At 42.4% G+C, this 20,536-nt stretch overlaps 1 protein-coding gene across 1 annotated transcript in view; it reads right to left on the reverse strand.

Moving 5' to 3' along the window:
- Window positions 1-13,791: 13,791 nt before the first annotated feature.
- Window positions 13,792-20,536, reverse strand: part of TMEM67 (transmembrane protein 67) — a gene marked incomplete at both ends in the record, with an annotated part of 28,652 nt that continues 21,907 nt past the window's right edge. The window contains 8 exons of the mRNA XM_080364288.1: window positions 13,792-13,872; window positions 14,315-14,457; window positions 16,438-16,540; window positions 16,903-17,007; window positions 17,090-17,206; window positions 18,492-18,608; window positions 19,744-19,824; window positions 20,288-20,428. Coding sequence (XP_080220414.1) covers window positions 13,792-13,872; window positions 14,315-14,457; window positions 16,438-16,540; window positions 16,903-17,007; window positions 17,090-17,206; window positions 18,492-18,608; window positions 19,744-19,824; window positions 20,288-20,428 — 888 coding nt within the window. The remainder of the gene's footprint in view (window positions 13,873-14,314; window positions 14,458-16,437; window positions 16,541-16,902; window positions 17,008-17,089; window positions 17,207-18,491; window positions 18,609-19,743; window positions 19,825-20,287; window positions 20,429-20,536) is intronic.

Below are 20,536 nucleotides of genomic sequence, written 5' to 3' on the forward strand. Positions count from 1 at the left end.
CCTTCCTCTTCTTTTCTTTCTTTCTTTCTTTCTTTCTTCCTTTCTTCCTTTCTTCCTTTCTTCCTTTCTTCCTTTCTTTATTTCTTTCTTTCTTCCTTTCTTTCTTTCTTTCTTTCTTTCTTTCTTTCTTTCTTTCTTTCTTTCTTTCTTTTCTTTTCTTTTCTTTCCTTTTCTTTCCTTTTCTTTCCTTTTCTTTCCTTTTCTTTCCTTTTCTTTCCTTTTCTTTTCTTTTCTTTTCTTTTCTTTTCTTTTCTTTTCTTTTCTTTTCTTTTCTTTTCTTTTCTTTTCTTTTCTTTTCTTTTCTTTTCTCTTTTCTTTTCTTTTCTTTTCTTTTCTTTTCTTTTCTTTTCTTTTCTTTTCTTTTCTTTTCTTTTCTTTCTTTCTTTTTCTTGGAATTTTTTTTTACATTATCCAGATGCTCTCAAATGCATCCAGGCTTCTCATTCCCTTGGGAACCCTAATGTCCTTGGTGTGAGCGGTATCCCCTGGGATGCCAGGCTCTGCCCTGAGCTGCAGGGAGCTAAGCCTTGATCCTGCTAGGTGTTTCCAAGCTGCCTAGCCCTGGGAAATAAAAAATCTGAAAGAATAGAAGCCTCTGGAGCTGCAGATGAAGGAGTTCTGGGAACATGTGCCACTCAAGAAATCAGCAAGCAATGAAGCAGTTCCTGAAAAAAAATCCATTTATTTTTTCTAAGAAGTTCATAAGAAACTGCTCTGTTTGTTCAAAGCCTGCTGATTTTGGTGAACCAGCATTTTCTGATGAAAACCTAACGTTCTGGTGGAAAAACTCACTCCAGCTGTGGGACGTACATTACAGCCTGGCAGAGCTGCAATGACCCACAGCAGCCAGGCCAGCGAGCCTGGGGCTCCTCTGCCTGGGGAATGCGGCCCCACTCAGTTGTCACCCGGCCAGGGTCCACTAGCTGCCTGCAACCTGTCCAGGACTGGAGAGGAGCAGGGTGACGGGCAGCAGATCCTTCTTCACGTGTCCCACAGCCACTGCTGGAAGGGCCTGGCCCTCCCCTTCTTTGCCTCTTGATGCAACGGGGCTACTGGGGCTCATGTATCTCCAGACCAGTTTCATATTGTTTATTGACAATGAGAAAAGCCCCTTTTTACTTCCGTCAGCAGAGGCGCCGCGGCTGTACACGAGCAGCGTGCTCTGCCTCCTGTGTTATCAGCAAAATTGCCAGCTCAGCGCTAACTCCTGGACCCTGTTGTGACTGATGCTCGGCAATGATGTACGGAGCAGAGCAGCAAAACATGTTGCCTGTTTACATTTCGCTGTGCCAGGGGTAAGAAAAATGGGGTTTTAACCAGTGAATTGACCGAGTGTGTAAACATGGAATGTATATGTATACAGGTAGGTGTATGGCCCCAACATGCTGTTTCATGGAAGTATATTTCTGATCGTAAGTGATCTAAAATAACAGGAGTCTTGGTAATGTCTAGCTATTTTGCTTCACTTCATACTTTCTGAGTAATTCTCACAAGACATAGATGGCAGTGATAAGAAGCTGATGGTCCTGGAGTTATTTGCATGTTATTCCATATAACAATACATATATATAATACATATAACAATATGATACAACGGCTTTAACTGAAATTATTGTAGGCCTAACATTAGAAAACCAACACCAACTTGAGATAATTACAGGGAGAATGTTTTCAATTAGCTCCAGGATCGGACTTTCTTCATTGGAAACTCCAGTTCTGCTGTTTTGTCCATTTAACCTCCTCGCTGGCACAGAGAGCAGGGAAATGATGAGCTGGAGTTACCGACAGCACAGGAGGACAGAGGCAGACACAAGAATAAGACGTGACAAAGACACAGCATGGACCTGGCTGAAGCAAATAAACATAAGCAAATTCACGACAGCAAATAAAATACTGGATATTTTACATCACTTAATGACAGGGGCAAGTTTTATAACCTGATATTTTGCAGCGTTTGATATGTTTTTTAATCTGCTATTTTCTGGCCACACAGATATATATCCATGTAATATCTTTCATGCCTAACTCTGTCCCTCTAATATCAGATCCTATTCCATGCATGTTACTTTGAAGTTCCATTAAGACACATTTTGTGCTTTTGTAGGGCACTTAAAAACCTGGTTGGAGTTCAATACAGAGGTTTTCACAAGCGGAACTGGGAGGCCCTTCCTTTGGCTTCTGCCTCACATTCATCCCCTTGGCAGCTGCCAGTGGCAGAGTCCAATATGCATCCAATGGACTGGGTGGTCGGAGAACATCACGGTTCTGTTTGCTTTGAGGAAGCCTCAGCGTTGGAAGCTAGCTGGCAGTGCTGGAGTTGCCCCTAGAAAGGCAACGTGTGGGCTGGAGCTTGTCCCTGTGTAAGAGCAGGCTGCACAGAGTGGTCTTTGCCCAGGAGTCTTCAAGCGCTTGGCAGAGGTTTGATGGCAAAGAGGCGATGTAACATTTTGCAAGGTATTTGGGGAGCCCAGAGTGTTTCAGCTGCCATTCTTGGCAGGCATCCCCAACTCCTTGTGCTGCAGTGGCATCATGTGAGTTAAATTGCCACACCACTGCTTTCAGCCTTCAGCCCAGGCGTTTTTGGAGAACAACAGCAAACTTCATCAAGAGGCATTTCTCCTGTATTCCCAGATGTTTTTACCCTCCTTCCCCAGCCCGCTCTATCCCTGGAGACAAAACAAAATCCTATATCAGTCCTGGATGCAGAATTTCCCCAGGGCAAAGTTGGTCCTGTAGTCACTTGCTGTCCAAGAAAAAGCCTGACTTGGTCTGACCTGACTTCTGCCAGCAGCTGAGCGTGGAAGTAACCGCGCGGGACGGTGGCTGCCAGAGCTGCCTGGCAGTGCCACTTCCTGGTGGCAGCCCTGTCCCTGGGAGAGGCTGCAGGGCTGGCACCTGTCCTGCTGCAGGACATGCAGGTAGGGGCACTCTCAGTGTCTTCTAGCACTGTGGTAGGCGGGAATGTCATATTTGGGATAGGCAGGTGCATAAGGTGGGGAAATGTCCTTAGAGAAGGAGGAGTGGACTGGTGGGCTTCAAAGGGAAAAGGAGTTTGGAGTGAAAGCCAAGCAGTCCCCAGCAACATGTCTAAGAGTGGTGTGACAACTGCTCCTTGTTTCTTGGGCACTGGGCTGGTAGTGCAAAACCTCTTGGCTCCTCTTCCTCCAGCAGCGAGGAGGAGTTTCCTGCAGAGCAGAGCTCGGCCTGGTAGCAGAGCTGCTGCTGCGCGATGGGTTGGATCCTAAAGCGCTGCTTCAGTGCCAAAGGGCCGTTTTGGAGGTGGCTGGGCAGGCGTGGGAGGGGCAGCTGGAGGGAGGAAGGGGTGCCAGAAAACACCCTTCCTCCCTCGGCCCACACAGCTCATAGAAGTGCCTCTTTTGTTCTGCTTTTTTACACACTCCCAAAGATGCCAGCTGCGGTGAAGTCACCCCACCAGCTCTCGTTTTGGGAGTGCAGCCCCCTGAGCCAAGAGCCAGCTCGACTGCAGCAGGGCTCCAGCATGGGCTCAGCCTTCCAAAATCGCTTCCCTGAAGCTGTATCTCATTTAAACTTGTGTGCTCAGGCACATGCAAAAGGGGAATTGTCAGCTGCGTTGCTTCATGCTTTTCCAGAGCCCCGCGGTTTGCTGAACACAAACCTGTCCAGTCCAGTCTCCCAGCAGAATCAATGGGCACAGCGGCTGCCCCTGCCCCTGGAGAGGACTTCACTGAGAGGCCTCCTGTTCTTTCCAGGTTATGAAAGGAATTTAAACTTTTCTAACAGGTCACCGGCAAGACAATGTTCTTAAGTCAATACTGCCCTGGGACTGAGCAAACAAGAAAGGTTGTTTGAAACATTTCTGTTCCAGGCTTGAGTACAGCCTTCATTACGTGTGTGTAAGTGCAGCGAAAAATTGCATTTGATTAACAGCATACTTCATCAGGATCATACATACCTTTCCCAGCTCAGAGATTAACCCTAAAAATGTACATTTTAGGAGGAAACTGTAGGAGAGCCTGTGCTATTAGGCAGCAAAGGGGAACAGGCCACCAGTAGGGTTTAAGCATGTGCTCAGTGGGTCTTTTTGAGAAAAGCATTTAGAAGCACCAGCATCACTGGCCAAAGCAAATGGTGATTTTCCCTTTCCTTTAGCTAAAATCAGTCCTTGGCAGCAAGGGAGACAGACAGCTGGAGCATCACCAGACTTTGGACAGGGATGTGAGCTTTGAGGCAGTTTTATGGTTGCTTACAGCATTCCTTTAAACTCTTAAGCAATGCCTTGCAGCCAGGCTGGTAACTGGACCCAACTGGCTCTTGGGCTAATGGTTACAAACAACCAGGGGCCAGGGGAGTTGATTTTAAGCTGCCAGCATGGCCACCTCACTGGGAACTATCAGATTTATTTACAGAGGTGGTTCCAGGGTGTAAGGAGCCCTTTGGGGATACCCAGAACCGCTGTTGTGAGCGCTGTGGGAAGGTGCTCTCTGCTCCCCGCCGTGCTGCTGGTGTGGGTGCTCCCGCACAGCTGGGCCCTGGTCCTGGCTGCTCCCAGCAAGAACCGGAGGGAAAGCAGAGGAGGGGCGGCTCCTGGGGAGTCCCTGGGAGGGAAAAGGAGCGTTTCTCTCACAGCAGGCAGTTTGTCTCGAGGGATCAGGCTTCGTCCCTCACTGTCCCCAGGGTTTCTGACACTTCTGGAAAAATCCCACAACAGCCAGCCGTGCAGAGCGAGGCCCTGGCTTGGCCTGAGGACATGTGCTGGGGGCTGCCTCTGGTCCTGAGGGGCAACTTAAGCTGAAGGCATGGACCTGGAGTGGAAGACACAGGTCCTCAGGATGTCTCAGGGGTGAATTTCAGGCTTGTCAGTGAGAAACCTACCCAGCAGGCTGGGCAGTGTTGTGTTATTGGGATGAACATAGCCTCTACTGGCTTCATTTCCTCAATTAAAATGACATCTATCCCAATAAATCCATGTTTCTTTAAACTCTGCTTCGGAATGCTTGTAACTGAGGAGATTTGGCCTGTTAAGATGTCTCATGGAGAGGTGGCCGAGTTTCCCTTTTTCTTAGCAGGAGCTCCAGGTGGTTTCACTGTTCATCAGGAGGGACCACAGAAACACCACCTTCCCCTCCACCGGACATGCACACACACTTTCTCTCGCTGTTTACCACATCACAGGAGCCTTTTCGCTCTCTGCATGCAATTTCTGCTGGTTTCACCCTAAGTGAAAAATTCAGTCTAAATTCCTCTGGAAGCAGATGCTCTCCAATGTAACCGGCACCCAGCAGAGAGCAGCTTGCCAGGAGCAACTTGTTCAGAAAAGCATTTTTTCTCATGCAGGAATAAAACCAGGTGCAGAGTCATGAGTCAGAGTGTGAGATACTGGAACAGGTTGCCCAGAGAACTTGTGGATACCCTATCACTGGAAGTGTTCATGGTCATGTTGGACGGGGCTTTGAGCAACCTGATGTAGTGGAAGGTGTCCCTGCCCATGGCAGGAGGCTCGGACATGATGGTCTCTGAAGGTCCCTTCCAACCCAAACCATTCTGTGGTTCTATAATTGCTTACGAAATGAGAGTGTTGGTGGTTCACCATAGGTCCCTCATTCACTCTGGGGGTGGCTGCAGAGACCCCAGAGCTCCCTGGGGAAGCACATCAGGCTGCCTTGGTCGGGCACACACAGGTAGCCAAGCATGTGGCCATATACCCAGAAGGGAGCCCAGGGATCAAAGAGGAGTATCAGTGGTCTAGTTTCCAGAAACCAGACCTGCAGATCCCAGTCATATATTCACTGTGGATCTCCTGAGCCTTTGTCACACAGGGCAAAGCTTGAGGGTGGCACCATCCAGAACTGTAGGCACCTTTCTCGAGAAATGCTGTATTTGCTGGGACAAAGGAATCTTGGGTAAGGTCTGAACACAAAACCATGTGAGAAGCTGTCATCACAGGGCAAGTGTCTCTGCTGCATCAGGTTTGGGTCCCTCACTCTCAGCCCAGCTCGGAGCATGTCAGGTGGGGAGATGACGAGCGGCCAGGGATCATAGCAGTACTGTGTGTTCATCGTTCACATTTACTGCATGTCCTTCTCGCAGAAAAGCAGATACAGAGAAGGAGCAGATGAGAACGGTCTGCCTTATATTTCCTGCACCATCCAAAAAAACATCCAAAAGAGCTGTTGGAGCTGAGCTGAGGCTGTTCTTTGCTGTAGTGCTGCTGGGCCAGGCTGGGCCCTACTGTCCCCACTGCCCTGGACACCTCTGCCCAGGCCTGGCTCCTCCATCTGTTCCGCTCTTCACCTGGTGCCACCAGCATCGTCCTTTCCCTGTGGGGCAGCAAGCTCTGACAGGCTCCTTTCTCATCAGCATCCCTCCGAGCTGCGTTCCCCGTTAGATCCATTTCAGCATCAATGCACAGGCGGCGTCAGGGGCCGGGGCTCATTCCCAGCTGTGGGGTGACTTCTGGGGTGTTTGTTTTGGAGCACAGGCACCACAGCGCTGGCTTGCTCTTCTTGCAGACTTCAATTGAGCTGAGAGTCTGACAGAAGGGTGCGAAAAGCAGCCAGGATTGTGCACACCAGCATATACACAGGCACAGAATGTGGAAACATCCACCTCCTCTAATTATACACTGTTGTTTCCAGTGAGGCTTTTGTAACTACTGGTGTCATGACAGTGATGGGGGGAGGGAGGTGTGTTTTGCTTCCCAAAATCTCGAACTGCTGCTCTCACCTGCTGCACCCATTTCAAGCTCTCCCAGTTAAAGCAGCTGCAACCCAGCAGTGCTGCAGAGAACAGGGAAGCCGAGAACGCTAAAAGCTTCAGGAAACAAAAGCCATTCCCCAGAGGGGATCAATTCCTTGCTGTTCCTCTAATGTCTAGATATATTCAAATGCGTCTGCTACTTAATTGCATCTTTAAGAGTCCCGGCCCTACCCTGGTAATGATTGCTGAGGGTGCAGCATTGCCCGTGATGACAAATGATGGGAAAGGGTCAGAGGAGCAAAGAGCACCAGGTGGCACCAGCAAGAGAGGCTCCGTTACCTCCTGGTGGCTTCTGGCTTGATGTCTGGTGAGTATGGGCAACGAATATTGTTATTTCCAAGAAGCGTGTAATCAAAGCCTCATTCTACTGTTGTTCGTACTGTCAGGAATAACCCCCTGGGGAGCAGTGTGAGCCTGAACAGCAAAAGAGGTCAGGAAACTGTGTTTTGCTTGCTGTTTGAGGTGAGGAAGCAAAACTGCCCCTCTGCTCTGCTCTGGTCAGACCCCACTTGAAGTCCTGTGTCCAGCTCTGGAGCTCTCAGCACAGCAGAGACATGGACCTGTTGGAGAGGGGCCAGAGGAGACCACAAATACCATCAGAGCAATGGAACAGCTCTGCTGTGAGGACAGGCTGAGAGAGCTGGGGCTGTTCAGCCTGGAGAAGAGAAGGCTCCGGGGAGACCTTATTGTGGCCTTTCAGTATTTAGAAGGAGCCTATAAGAAGGATTGGGGACAGAGGTTTTAGAAGGGCGTGTTATGACAGGACAAGGGGTGATGGTTTTCAGCTAAAGGAGGGGAGATTCAGGCTAGACGTGAGGAGGAATTTTTTTATAGTGAAACAAAGAGAAACTAATTTCTGACTCTATGCCTTTGGGAGTAATAAACACCTGAGAGGTCCCTCTCCTGACATCATCTCTACTCCAACCTTCCAGTATAATGTGATAAATATGGAGCTTTCAGTACAGCTGTTACTGAACATAAAGATCCCAGCATAATTCCTGCATCCCCTTGCCAAGATTTTGGAGGGGAGTGGGGGGAGAGGTGTCTCTCTGCAGGGCCAGGAGAACCTGGAAGTGAAGGGGTGAGGGCCAGAGGCTGGGGCAGATGGGGCAGCTGCCCGGGGCTGTGCCCCAAAGCCAGCACCTGGATCTGTCCTCTGGGGGGGGCGCAGAGGAAGATGCTGGTCCTCACAGTGCTCCAGCAGCTCCACAGCACATGGAAAGAACTCAGGGGAAACCATGGCATGTGAAGGAGCAAAATCGTTTGTCCCAACTTGGCTGCTCCCAGCGGGGTGCAGATGGAAAGGGGATTAGGTCCGGCTTGGGAAGAGACTGAGCTGTTTGCTAAGGATGGAGGTTGGTGCAACAATTCTTGTCCCTGGGATCAGGCAAAGCCAAAAGCAAATACCTCCATTCAGCATTTTCAGGAAGAAGTGGAGACTTATTTTTCAAATGATTTGGAGGAGATTATTTTCCTGCAGTTGTAAACCAGGGTGGAAAGGTCATGGAGACCACGGGGTTACAGGTCATTTTTTTAATTTCAGTTTCTTCATACTGAATAAGCTTTTCTGCCACTCTGATGCACTGAGCTGTAAAATGGAAATTCGCTAGCTGCTGTAATAGTAGGCACTTATGAAACCAAACCAAACCAAACCAAACAAACAAAAAGAAACCATATAGATCTGTCTCTTCAATTGTTGTGTATTTTGTAGGCATAACTGTGCTATGACAAATATGTTTCCTTTTCTTTGCTTAGATATAGCCTCTGCTTTTCATACCACAAACACTGCAGGTTATGAGGTCGTGAGGAGATTGTTTGGTGTGGGCTCTGATTTCACAGGCAAAAAAAGAACAATTCTGAACATTTAAAGGGAAATTCTCAATGTCAACTCATGTGGTGCCGTCTCTGGATGTCTGCAGAGACTCTGAGCCTCAGAACTATTCCACAGGTGAGCTTCAAATATTGATTATTTCCTAATTAACCTCCAGGGCTGCCTCACCTCTCCCCAGCTGCCAGGTTTACAGCTGTTCCTGCTGTGACAGATCTTTCTTGGAAAACTAAGGAGGTGACAAGTCTTGAGTAGCACCAGTAGGTTGGCAAAGCAGTCTGGATCAGAGACGGGTGCAGATGGTCAGGGCTCTGGACCATCAGGACTCAGTGAAGCTCTGCCAGGATAAGATGGAAATATTCATCTTACAGAGATGCAAATGCATCTTTGTGGGGTTTCCTGTGGATCAGCCCTCAGACTCCGTGATCCCCAGCCCGAGCTGTGGATCCAGGTCCTCCCTGTGGGCACCAGAGCGCAGAACCCCCTGCAGACTCCTGCCCACAGAGGCTGGCAGCAGCTCGGTGACACCCACAGCCAGGCTGCCTTTAGCAGCCAGTGGTGGGCCAGTCAGGATGGTGTTTTTCCAAACCGGCCATGGCAGGTATCGTCTTCTGTCTGCTGTGGCACGATAAGAGTCACACCAGGAAGCTGGGAGTGCCAGGGTGGAGATGGTATGTAGCCAAGAATGGAGGCAAAGCTGGAGGAAGCCAGTGCTCTGTTTGGAGGTGTCTTGGTTTCATTCCGTCTTCCTTTTAGACATACACAGAAGTCAGGACTTCATGCCTTTAAACTGATGTATAATGCTATGTTTCGATTTTCATTCTCACCAAAGGAGCTGTGCTGAGGCACACCTTGGCACGCAGTTCATTGCCAGCCAGCTTGGCAGCAATCTCCTCCAAAGGCCACCTCCCCTCGGCCTCGGGCCAGCCAGGCTATGTCCAAATGTGGCCAGAGACACCGGGACAGGCAGCAGCAGCCCCAGCAGAGCCTGCAGGCAGGAGGGCAGGGCCAGGATCTGCAGGTGGTGGGGCCAAGTAGGAGGCTGGGGCTGGCACCACCTGGAGGCCCTGGCTTGAGGCACAGGAGAGAGGGACAGCGGAGTAGCACTGTGAAATGGTGAAAAGATGCAGAAGAAAAGCATGTGATACCGAAATCCTGGCTAGAGACAAGAAGAGACGTAGGGGAAAGCAGGTGCTGAAGAAGACTGGTTTTGAGGTGTTTGATGGTTACCTCCTTCCACTACCTCAGCTCACTCATGATTGCTGTAGGAACATAACACAATGTCACCCTTTCCTAGTTACATACTGCTCGTACACTCCCTTTCAGACTGAAAACACAGAGAAAAGCCCACAAGCTTGGTTTGGGTGACATCGCTGTGCTGCTTACACTGCAGCATCTGATGGGTGGGGTGAAGTTCTGAGCATCCCACCAGTTGCACTTCCCAACTCTGCTACTATTTACTTCCACCACAAACCTGCCCCTGCCATTACAATGAATGCTGTAGTAAAATCCAAATCACTCAAGTCCTCACTAGTAAATGATGGGATCAAGCTGGAACACAAGAGGTTCCACTTAAATTTGAGAAGAAACTTCTTCTCAGTGAGGGTGACAGAACACTGGAACAGGCTGCCCAGGGAGGTTGTGGAGTCTCCTTCTCTGGAGACATTCAAAACTCACCTGGACATGTTCCTGTGCGACCTCACCTAGGCGTTCCTGCTCCAGCAGGGGGATTGGACTAGATGATCTTTTGAGGTCCCTTTCAATCCCAGACATTCTGTGATACTGTGAAACCTGGGAATTTCAAACGTGTTATTGAAATTAGTGTCCCTTGTCTGCATATGAGTTATATTTGTGGAATTAACTATTTTGGTATCTAACCCCTAAGACACTCAGCAAAAAGCAACCATCAGATTCCATTAGTTGTGGCTGTACAAAACTGTACCCCCCATTGCCACACCGACTGCAAAAACCCTTCCTTGCACTTGTCCTGGCAGAGCTTCTGTGGGCTGCAGGGCCAGCAGCAGCCCCCTGCGTGACTCTGAAACCTCACGTACATGGAAGGAAAAGCATGTTGTAGGCTTAGGTCAACTGATTTAACAAATACAAAAAGTTCCTCCTGTCCTTGAAAATATTTTTATTGCTCAGAGGGATAGATATGAGAATTTGAAATGCCATGCGATTTTAAAATAAAACATTTAGAAACTTGAAAGACACTCATCATGTGAATGACACACTGTAGCTGCGTATTAGTTTTAAAAAGGAAAAATATTAAGTTGGAAACAAAATCATAGGAGCTATTTCTTGAACAAACATCAAGCAATAGGAGAACAAAGCGCAGTCAACCCGTTTCAGGTGTTCACTGGACAGCAAGAATGAAGAAAAGCTTCTATGAATTCCTGGAGCTTTTGATTCCTGTAATTATTTCCTAAATCACGTAGAGCACATGTGTTAGCTATATTAACATTTTAGATAAATGACCTGGAAAAATAAAACACAACAGAGTAGTGTGTGCACTGAGGAGAAAGAGGAGGACAAGCAACTGAACTGTTTTGACAGGACATTTTTAGATTTATCTATCATTTATCTGTAACAAGAGTTGCATTTAGCAGTAGTTCTTGCAAATTGCAAGGTCATTAAAGCTTTCACGTGCTCTTCTGAGCAGCAGATAATTAAAGGCATATCTAAAACAAACTCAAAGCACAGTTTTTGCATGGAAAGGTATACCTGGTTAGCCAAAGCATTGAGAGCAGGGTCCAGAGTGAGAGGCCCGTGCTGAAAGGTTTCCACCTCTGCTGGTACTGGGACTAACTGAATTAAAACTACACAGCAATGCCTACAGATGGCACAACCGCATCTTTGTTTTGCTTGCAGACATTCTGCAACATGCTGGTTTACCCAGGTCTGGTTACTACTTTTTACTTGTTTTGACTGAAGTCAGACGTAAATGGGACAGTTCTGGATGAGGTATGTCTGAAATGTGGTTCTGGTCCCTGGAATAACTTAATGACTATGGACACGTCATGAGAATCTGCACAGAGAAAAGCGTGTGCCTGTTACCACTGACAACGATGCACAGTCATATTGCTGCAAAGTGTCAGTAGGAAAAGACCTGTCTTAGGGTCATCCGTAGTCTACTTGCTCACTTATGGACCACAGTAACTTTCTACACCCTTTTATTAATAGTTACATCAGTCATCTTGAACAAATATGGTCACATGAGAAAGATTACATTTCCTCGTGTACACTGGCATTTCAGTAGGACTTGCAAGATCTGGAAAGTTCAGTTTAGTTAAGCTATGCAAAGATATTGACCAAAGAAATACACGGGCATCATGTGAGCCTAACTTTGCCTTGCAAATGTCCTAGTGCAGACCATTTTTCAGATTTTTAGCTTAAATTACCATTTTGGCACTCAGTAGATCACTGACAGGAATTATGAGAGAAACCTCACAACATGATTTTTGGCAGTATTTACAGATCCAGGCCCTAATTACCTTAATTACTACATTCACTACAAAGGCAACAACCTTCATTTTATTTATAGTGGCCATTTCACTCTGTTGGAAATTTTGTGTTCTCACCTTTTTTCAGGCATAATGTACACCAACAAACTAAGAATTGTGCACAGAAGCAGACAAAAGTAAGGAAAGCACGACATGGAAAAACCCATGCTAAACTGCACACTAATAAATGTATGTCCCACAGAAAATCAGCTCTGCAGTTATCTACTTTGTCACAGCTTTACTGACATACACACATTCTACCAGTTTATAGCAACTATGTAAGACTAGTAAGCTATTAATACAAAGGTTTTGCAAGGCCAAAAGCAAATGCACCAGAGCAATAATGTCCCTGAGATTTATGTCCATAAGTTTAATATCATGATATGATATGATATGATCAATGTGAAAACACATTCCCCTTTATGAAGCCAAGAACCATCCGAAACACAGTGCTGCTTCAACTCTGATAAGTATGTCGGCATTGAAAATCTGCTAGGTCCAACTCATCCTGTCCTCAGTCTCTGTTTTGGAACAAGCATGCTAACCTTGACTTGCCTTTTTACGCTGTTTTTGCTGGTGAAAGTCCCTTGTTGAATCATCTAAAGACAAGTAACAGTTACAAAAACAGCAAACACCATTCATGTTTAATCATTTACTGAAAAACAACATTTTAAAAAACTAGGGAGATTTTACAGAGATACAAATGGGAGGTAGACACCTCACTTTGAGGTGTTTTGAAGGCCATTCATAATCTCCCTTAACACTTCATAAGTGGCACTTGAGTAATTATTAACTCATCTAAATTCCAAAAATATGACAATAAGACGATGATGGTCTCTGTGTTGTTCCTAAAAATAATAAAGCTAGAGAATTAGAGACACAGAGGTACATGAGCATATATAGGCACCTGTGAAAACACTTCTAAATGGATAAGAACAATTACTTCTATTTCACTTGTGTGGAAACAGCACAGAAGAATTACTCTGTTTCCCTGGGCATCTTGCATCAATGACAGAAGATCAGGAACAAACCCCAAATACCTCTAACTTCCCCTCTGACTGTTTTTCTGCATTGTTGTAACACTACTGTATTTCAAACACAAGGAACCTTTGTCATGTGCAGTCCACACTCAAGAGAAACAATGATAAAAAACAAGAGAAGAGACAAAAGTGTATAATACTATGAAACAATGAAGACAAGTTAACATTTCAAGTCGGAGTCGCTGTAAATAAGTGATATTTAAAAAGTCCTCTTGAAATACTAACTCAATTCAAAACAAATTCTGTGCTATGTAAAACTGTAAATATGTTTGCTAAACATATAGCTCAAAATAAATTACATGAAAAAAAGGGATTTAGGCAATTTTCCAAAAATTTAAGAGTTGACAACCTCTCCTGCCAATCAGAATGCTCAAATTTTTGCCTCAAAGTGAGTGGTCCTTATCTTTTATTTTATTCTAATAATAACAACGGTAAGCTTACTTCTGTCTTATTTTCATGTACTTTTCCTTTTAAAGGCCTATGGCTTAGTGTTCACAAATTAAAACAAATATTTGTAAATACATAAAGTTTAATAGCACACAATACAAAACCGATACATTTCAAAACCATTACATTATTATTATTGAGAAGTGCAGTACAACTACTCTGCAGGTCGGAGATGCTTTGATCGTGGACATAATTTCCTCTATTAACTTCTCAACAAAGTTTTTAATCTTCTTAATTAAATGAGAAATCTTTCATCCACCAAGGTTTTGGATGCCAAATTCTTCTGCCCAAGTGTATTACGAATAAACCTAAATATCTAAGAACATTTTAGAAAAAAATGCATTAAAGAAGAAATACTTAAAAGAGTATGTTTCAGTACTTAATATAAAATAATAACTTTATACTATCTTTAAATCATAATAACATGAGTAGATTAGGTGCTTAACTTTGTTCAGCATTTTTTATATCTTTCCAACCCGAAATATGATATAACTATGTGTGATTAGTTTTAATAGTCACTTGTGTTTTCTATTGAAAGTTATTTGTAGTCTCTTAATTCATGACAGGCATGTGAGTAAAATTAATTTATCAGAAGCCTATTTGACAAAAAAGTCAGAGAAGTATTTTAGAAGCTCTCAATATAATCTTCTGTCACCACATACTGCTAACCTACTGCTCTAATTTTCTACTTAAATAAATAAACTTCCATACTAACCTATATTTTTAAAATATTGCTTTGTTCTTAAATTAAAATTTACCTCTTGTTGCAAGTATGTTAGAATAGCGGCTAAAATAAAACTTTGGGAAGCCAGATCCACAACAGAGAAAAACAGGATATCAAAGATGAGCAGCGTTGTCTCATTTCCATAATAGAGAACATCACTGAAAGAGTGCCCTTCATCTACAAAAAATAAAAATAAATTGAAAACTGATTATTTCTGTGATATACAAGTTTGTGTCAGTTTGTGCTGAGTAAGCTGGTAAGAAAAAGGAAAGTCAGTGCAAGGGCCAGTTATGGCATTCTATTGAAGCAAAGTGATACAAACCTTTTCACTTATAAAATGGCTTAATACTGACAAACACAATAGGAAAAGCCCACGGGTCACATACAACTTTATTCACTCCCAAAATCTCAATCATATTGTTTAAGAAAGGCTACTCTGAACAAGACGCAGATGTAACTTCCTCATCACTGACATATTGAGCAAGTGTAAGCTCTGGCTCTAACTCAAGAAAATAATAAAAACATATGCTTAAAGGCTTACTTAGAAGTAACTTCACAACTTAACATCATCTTTGTTCCTTTGGTTAGCAGTTTCCCAGAAACAGGTCTTATAAGCTTAAAATACCTTTTTCACAGCCAAAGTAGTCTAGACCACTTATCCACTTCAAAGCATGACTTTCAAAAGAGAAAAGAACACTTAAAATAATTACAGAAAACAGATTATTTTCCCTCTTCCTACTACATGTCTAATGCAAGTTTTATATGAAACAGCTTATTTTCATTACAACTTGCGTATGTCCTACTGCCAAGAAATTCTCATTTGTATCTAAACTTCTGGGAGCCATAGCAGTGTAAACCACCAAGCAATATATTTATACCCACCCTTCTGATTAGGAACTTGGAAACAATGGCAGTCAGAAAGACCAAACCTTTGTTGAATGCTGCACAATTTGGAGACAACACATCATGCTTACTCAGTTCTAACTCTGACATTGCATACCTGACAATATCTATGGCTGAGTAAACCTGAGGTTTAGAACAGGGTTTTGGGATGACTGATATTGCAAGGTGTGGAATCACAGACTGAGGCTGAAGAAAGTCCTAGTTATACTTTTAAGGCAGATAGTTGTTCCCTGGCAACATTTATTAGTAAAGATAGTGCTCCACCATGATAGAGGAGGAGAGCCCAGGCCTTTAATGAATTAGGTGTAGCTCAGACATCTGGACTGAGCAAAAATATCAGCCTACAATCAGGGCTAGTTTGAAAGAATGTGCTGCATTCCTGATAACTAGTCAGGTTTACAGTTCATATTAGGATTCAGCTTTTGCGGCTGTGGTGTCAGAAAGCAGGGAAAGTTCTGCAAAGCTCAGTGATGTAATTGGTGGATTGCTATTAGGTAAGAACAATGACATATGTGTAATGGTCATCTGGCAACACCTACGGATTGGGTTATGGTTCTGATAAGGTTTTGAGTTTCTGAACAGCAAAGCTGGAGAGCCAAGTACTTGAGGGTCTCAAAATGAGGGTTTGTATCATCTTGGATCACTAGTTAATGTCTAGTGTTCATGCAGGTGTTGGCCATACTTATGGTTAGGGGAAGAATCAAGGTCGGAACTAAGGTTTTCAAAGGTAATTTTTGATGGATTCTGTACAGCTCGGGGACTGAGGAAGCAGATTGGTATCAGGCCCAAGTTCAGAGCTTATATTTCATTGCCTCTAAAACATCCTCACTGTGATCAATATCCTTTGTAAAGAAATTATCTTTTGTACTTTTAGTTGTTTCGTAAGAGATTTAGTTCTATATATTAAAAATAAAAGTAACAGAGAGCTATTTAAATATTGTGGGTCCTTCTTTCCATTTACAAAGTAGATATCTGATCTAGAGAGTGAGTTAAAGGAGCATTTAGTACATGTGCACATCTCCACACAGAGTCCTTTCAGTTGCCTAAAAGAAAAACATTGCATGTGAGCAACAAATTCTAAATAGGATGTCTGTAGCCTGAAGAACATTTCTTAAATACCTCCCTTACAAATGGTCATTTAGTGACCTTTCCTGCTGTAAAGTCCAGTTTAGACTGTTAACCCTTGGGAAAGAAATCTACACAGAAACCTACATACTTATAATAGTACAAATACCAAGTCACAAATTTTTTTACCATTGTAAAAAATACTTTTCTCTATTGGTTCCATGAACTCCATGCCAAGAATCCGCTCAAGCAGCAACTTATCTTTAACAATATAATCCATCTCTTTGTGAACCTGTAAGAAAAGGAAAAACAAAACTTCTTGTTTTATGATTTTGAAGAAAAAGTGCTTGTTACAAAGTGAAGTAGAGCCAGCTAAGGCCTTTATGAATGAAAAAAAAACACCAGTCTACTTCATGACAAAAATAAGTAGATAATAAAAAAGAGTTTGTCATTTTTAAGAGCAAGCTGCCCTGTTGGACAGTACTCAGTATTTTTTTTTGAATGAAGCACTCTTCCAGTTGCCACACAGTCTTTAACAACAAGGCTTTAACCACATATGCTTAAAGAGAAATTACAGTCTTTCAGATTTACAATTTTTAGTCTCTACTTACTATAATTATATTTTCCTTAGTATAGTAATGTCAATATACATACGTGATCAATAAAAGAACCGAGAAATCTGTTCATTGTGTTGTATGCCCTTGTGCTTTGTTCAAAAGTATTTGCAGATGAGTCCAAAAGCCTTGCGGGACCACGTTTCTGAAATATAACATGACCATGACTTCAGCAGAAGAATTACGTATTTTAAATGACATTTACAGAATACAAATATCTTACTTACTCTTGTTAGGGTTTCATGAATCCTGTCATAGTGCAGTCGCATTCTTCTTGAAATGGAAATCTGAAATGTCTGGCCATCTGTATTCGGCAACAAACCTCTCTGACTACATAGATTTTCCTATACAATTAAAGCAATTGTAGATTAGCATTATTAATGGCATTCATAGACCCAAGAAAGTCAAAAGCTTTTAATTTCTTCTCTTTCATGTACTCATAGTACTTAATATCTCTAAACATATGAATCCACTACACTCTTAGTTCTATTTTAGCAAGGTTTTCTTAGGACATGAAATCCTGACCCCTGCTGTCACAAAGTCATATTCCTCTTTCCACTTGAGTTCAGTTCACTACTTTCCAATACATCTTTGACATTCATTCTGAAGCCCTTTCTTTTATGTTTACAATTTATTCTATATGTGTCCTACTTTTTTTGTGCTTTGGATTCCTGACTTTTTCCATATGTTTCTCAGGTCACATTTAATAAATCTCAAAAAACCCAATAAAATATAAAATTTGACAACTCTATAGGGAAAACATCTGCTTTTTTTCAAAAAATATATTAAAATAAGCAATTAGGAAAAAATTGTAGGAACACATAAGTAAAAAATATTAAAAAGATTCCTCCATATTTCAATGTCTGAGATTTAAGTTTCACAGGGATATGTCTTTTTCTGTCCACTTATCATTGAAATAGCAATATCCTTTGTCTAAGGTACTTTCTTCCTACTTATCCCTACAAAGATGCAAAATGTCATGAAATGTAGTGCAAAGTGCTCCAAACTTGTATGACACATTTTACCTTTGCCTGATCTTGCAGTAAAGTGTCACCATTAATCCAGGACACAACGATAAAACAAACTAGAAAAAACACTTATTCAAATTACCTTCTGTAAAGAACAGGTTAAATCACCAAAGAAGAATAGATGAAATAAAACAAGTTTTTCGAAGTCTCTGTATGAGGAATTTTTCAGACTTGTCTATTATTGAAAGGTTCTTGGTATGCACTTTTTTGAATGTGGTCATGAGCTCATGAAAAGCTTCAATATCAAAAAGAAGGTTCTTAAATACATGAAAAACCTTTTTAGAAAAACAGGAATTGTATATTTATGAAATGAAAGAGAAACAGAGAAGAGGAAATAACGAAGAAGAAAGATGAAGAGCTAGTTAAAAGCACTACTCAGTCATATATTTACACACAAACAGCCAGTATCTTTTAAAGTGTTACAACTTGGTGCAAAGTAATCACAGAATCATAAGGCCTTTAAGATCAAGTCCAACTGTTAACCTAACACTGCCAAGTCCACCACTGAACACAAGTAATGCACAAGTGCAGGACCTTAATGCAAAGTTTTTTAATAAAATAAATAATTAGAGCAGGTATAAACATTACTACTTTTACTTACTGCTTCTCTCTTTAGGTTCATATTCATTTCTTCCATATTGGTATCAGCATGTCCATGCACAGAGCGACCGTGGATATAATAACCAAAGCAGCTGTGTGACAAGAGAAACACTGAAATCTAAAAGAGATGAGAGAAAAGAATACTTTAATTAAACATTATCATTTTATTTCTGAACTTTTCAACTGACAGTAGAAATCAGCATGACTAGCCCTTCTACAAATACAAAGTAGGCGGGTACCAAAATAAATATGGCAGAAAAAAATATTTAATAACTCTTTACTGATTAATCCTATCCATGTTTAACTCGAAACACACACCAGCTTCAAGTTTAGTCTATCGACAGCAAGGATCAGTACTTAATTCTACTGAGCCAAAAAATTAAAGCAAAGTTATTGGCTTTTATTTTGATTCAAAAGTTACTTCTGTGATACATAATGTATATGCATGACTCTAGTTGAGCTCCTAGGAGACTGTATTTAATAGAATTTCATTTGGCATGATACAATGCTTATCTATCACATATAACCTCAAATTAACTCTCTCTACAACCCATGCTCTACATGGGTGTTTCATGGAAGAGGAATAACCAAGGCTGAAAAGGCCGATAAAAAGGATTAATCTCTAAATTTTTAAGAAGTTCTGGAGAAATGAGCTGGTCCAACCTGTTCTGACTGCACTCTTCTTTGGTTAAAAAGGAATTCTCGCAGTACAGAGCTACAAGACCCAATTAGTTCAGATGTAAGTGGAAATGCATGAAAAAGGTGATAACTGTCCAAGGAGGACAACCATGGAGTTCAGTGGTTGAGGGACAACCACAAGACAGGAGCAGAAACTGAACATAAAGCTATTGAATAAAACCAAGACAGCCATGGCTGTAATACAAAAGTACTAAAATGCAAACCAGCAGACAGAATGGCAGCAAAGGGTTCCACACCTAATTTCTGTCATAATTTGTTACTTTTTAATTCTGTATGAGCATATGTAACCAATTTAACTTCAAGAACAACCTAAAAATCACAGGTCTAAAAGGACATATTGATACCTATAGTTCCAGACTCTTTTTCCAATTAAAGTTTAACTGAAATCTTGTAGATTGCACCAATAAAGTGAGCTCAAAAAAAATTACTTTGGCTGTTAGATAGTAATCTCTGATTAAATTAAAAGAATAAATGTTATTTCATATTCTTAAAACTATCTTCTGTGTTATTCTATTAAAATTGCTGCTGTACAGATTAGACAAAGAAATACTTACATTGCTCATGCAACACAAATCAACAAACTGGCTTATCTTATCTTCAACAAATCTTTCATAAAACACAGAAAAAAATATAATCTGAAAGAAATCAACCAAATTTTCTTTTATTAGTTCAACAGATTTGACTTTATTAAGCAATTAGCGTCACAGTTTAACACCCACAAATTACAGACCACCATTGCATTGGACTATGAAAAGGGACTGACATCCTTCCTCTAAGAAGTAAAGTTGTAGCAATAACCTGCTTTTCATTTTGAACTTGGAGATGCTTCAAAACTGTTCAAAACAAAGCAGTTGTGTAAACTAACATCTTTGGGAGGATTAAAATTCTGACTACTAAGTAAGATGTCTCACAGCTCAGAAGATGAATTTTGAGCTCTAAAGGTGTTCCATGCTAAAGTAGCTACAAGTCTAGATCATGTAAAACAGTTACCAGTCTACCCAACGCTATGATACATGGTACGGATGGCCTGGTGGTATGTTCTAGCTTTCAAGAACTGGCCTGAAAATGATAATTTAGTATGTCACATGTTTCACACACCTGTAACAAGGCAATGGCTAGCCAGAGTGCTGCAGACACACCAAATCTTAAAATGCGGCTGCAAGGAGCGATGTAGCTGTCGCTGCTTCTCGTAAGACTGGAAGAAGAATCCATTAAAGCCAGGTTTGAAAATCCCACCACCTGAAGAGATAAAAATGTCAATGTAACGACATGAGGCAATTAATAGTATTAATTATTACCCTGTTGTTTCTGTTATAACAGGAAGAAGAAAAAAATTGGAAAAATGGA

Source organism: Nesoenas mayeri (assembly GCF_963082525.1).
Source record: "Nesoenas mayeri genome assembly, chromosome: 2".
NCBI classification, from domain to species: Eukaryota; Metazoa; Chordata; class Aves; order Columbiformes; family Columbidae; genus Nesoenas; species Nesoenas mayeri.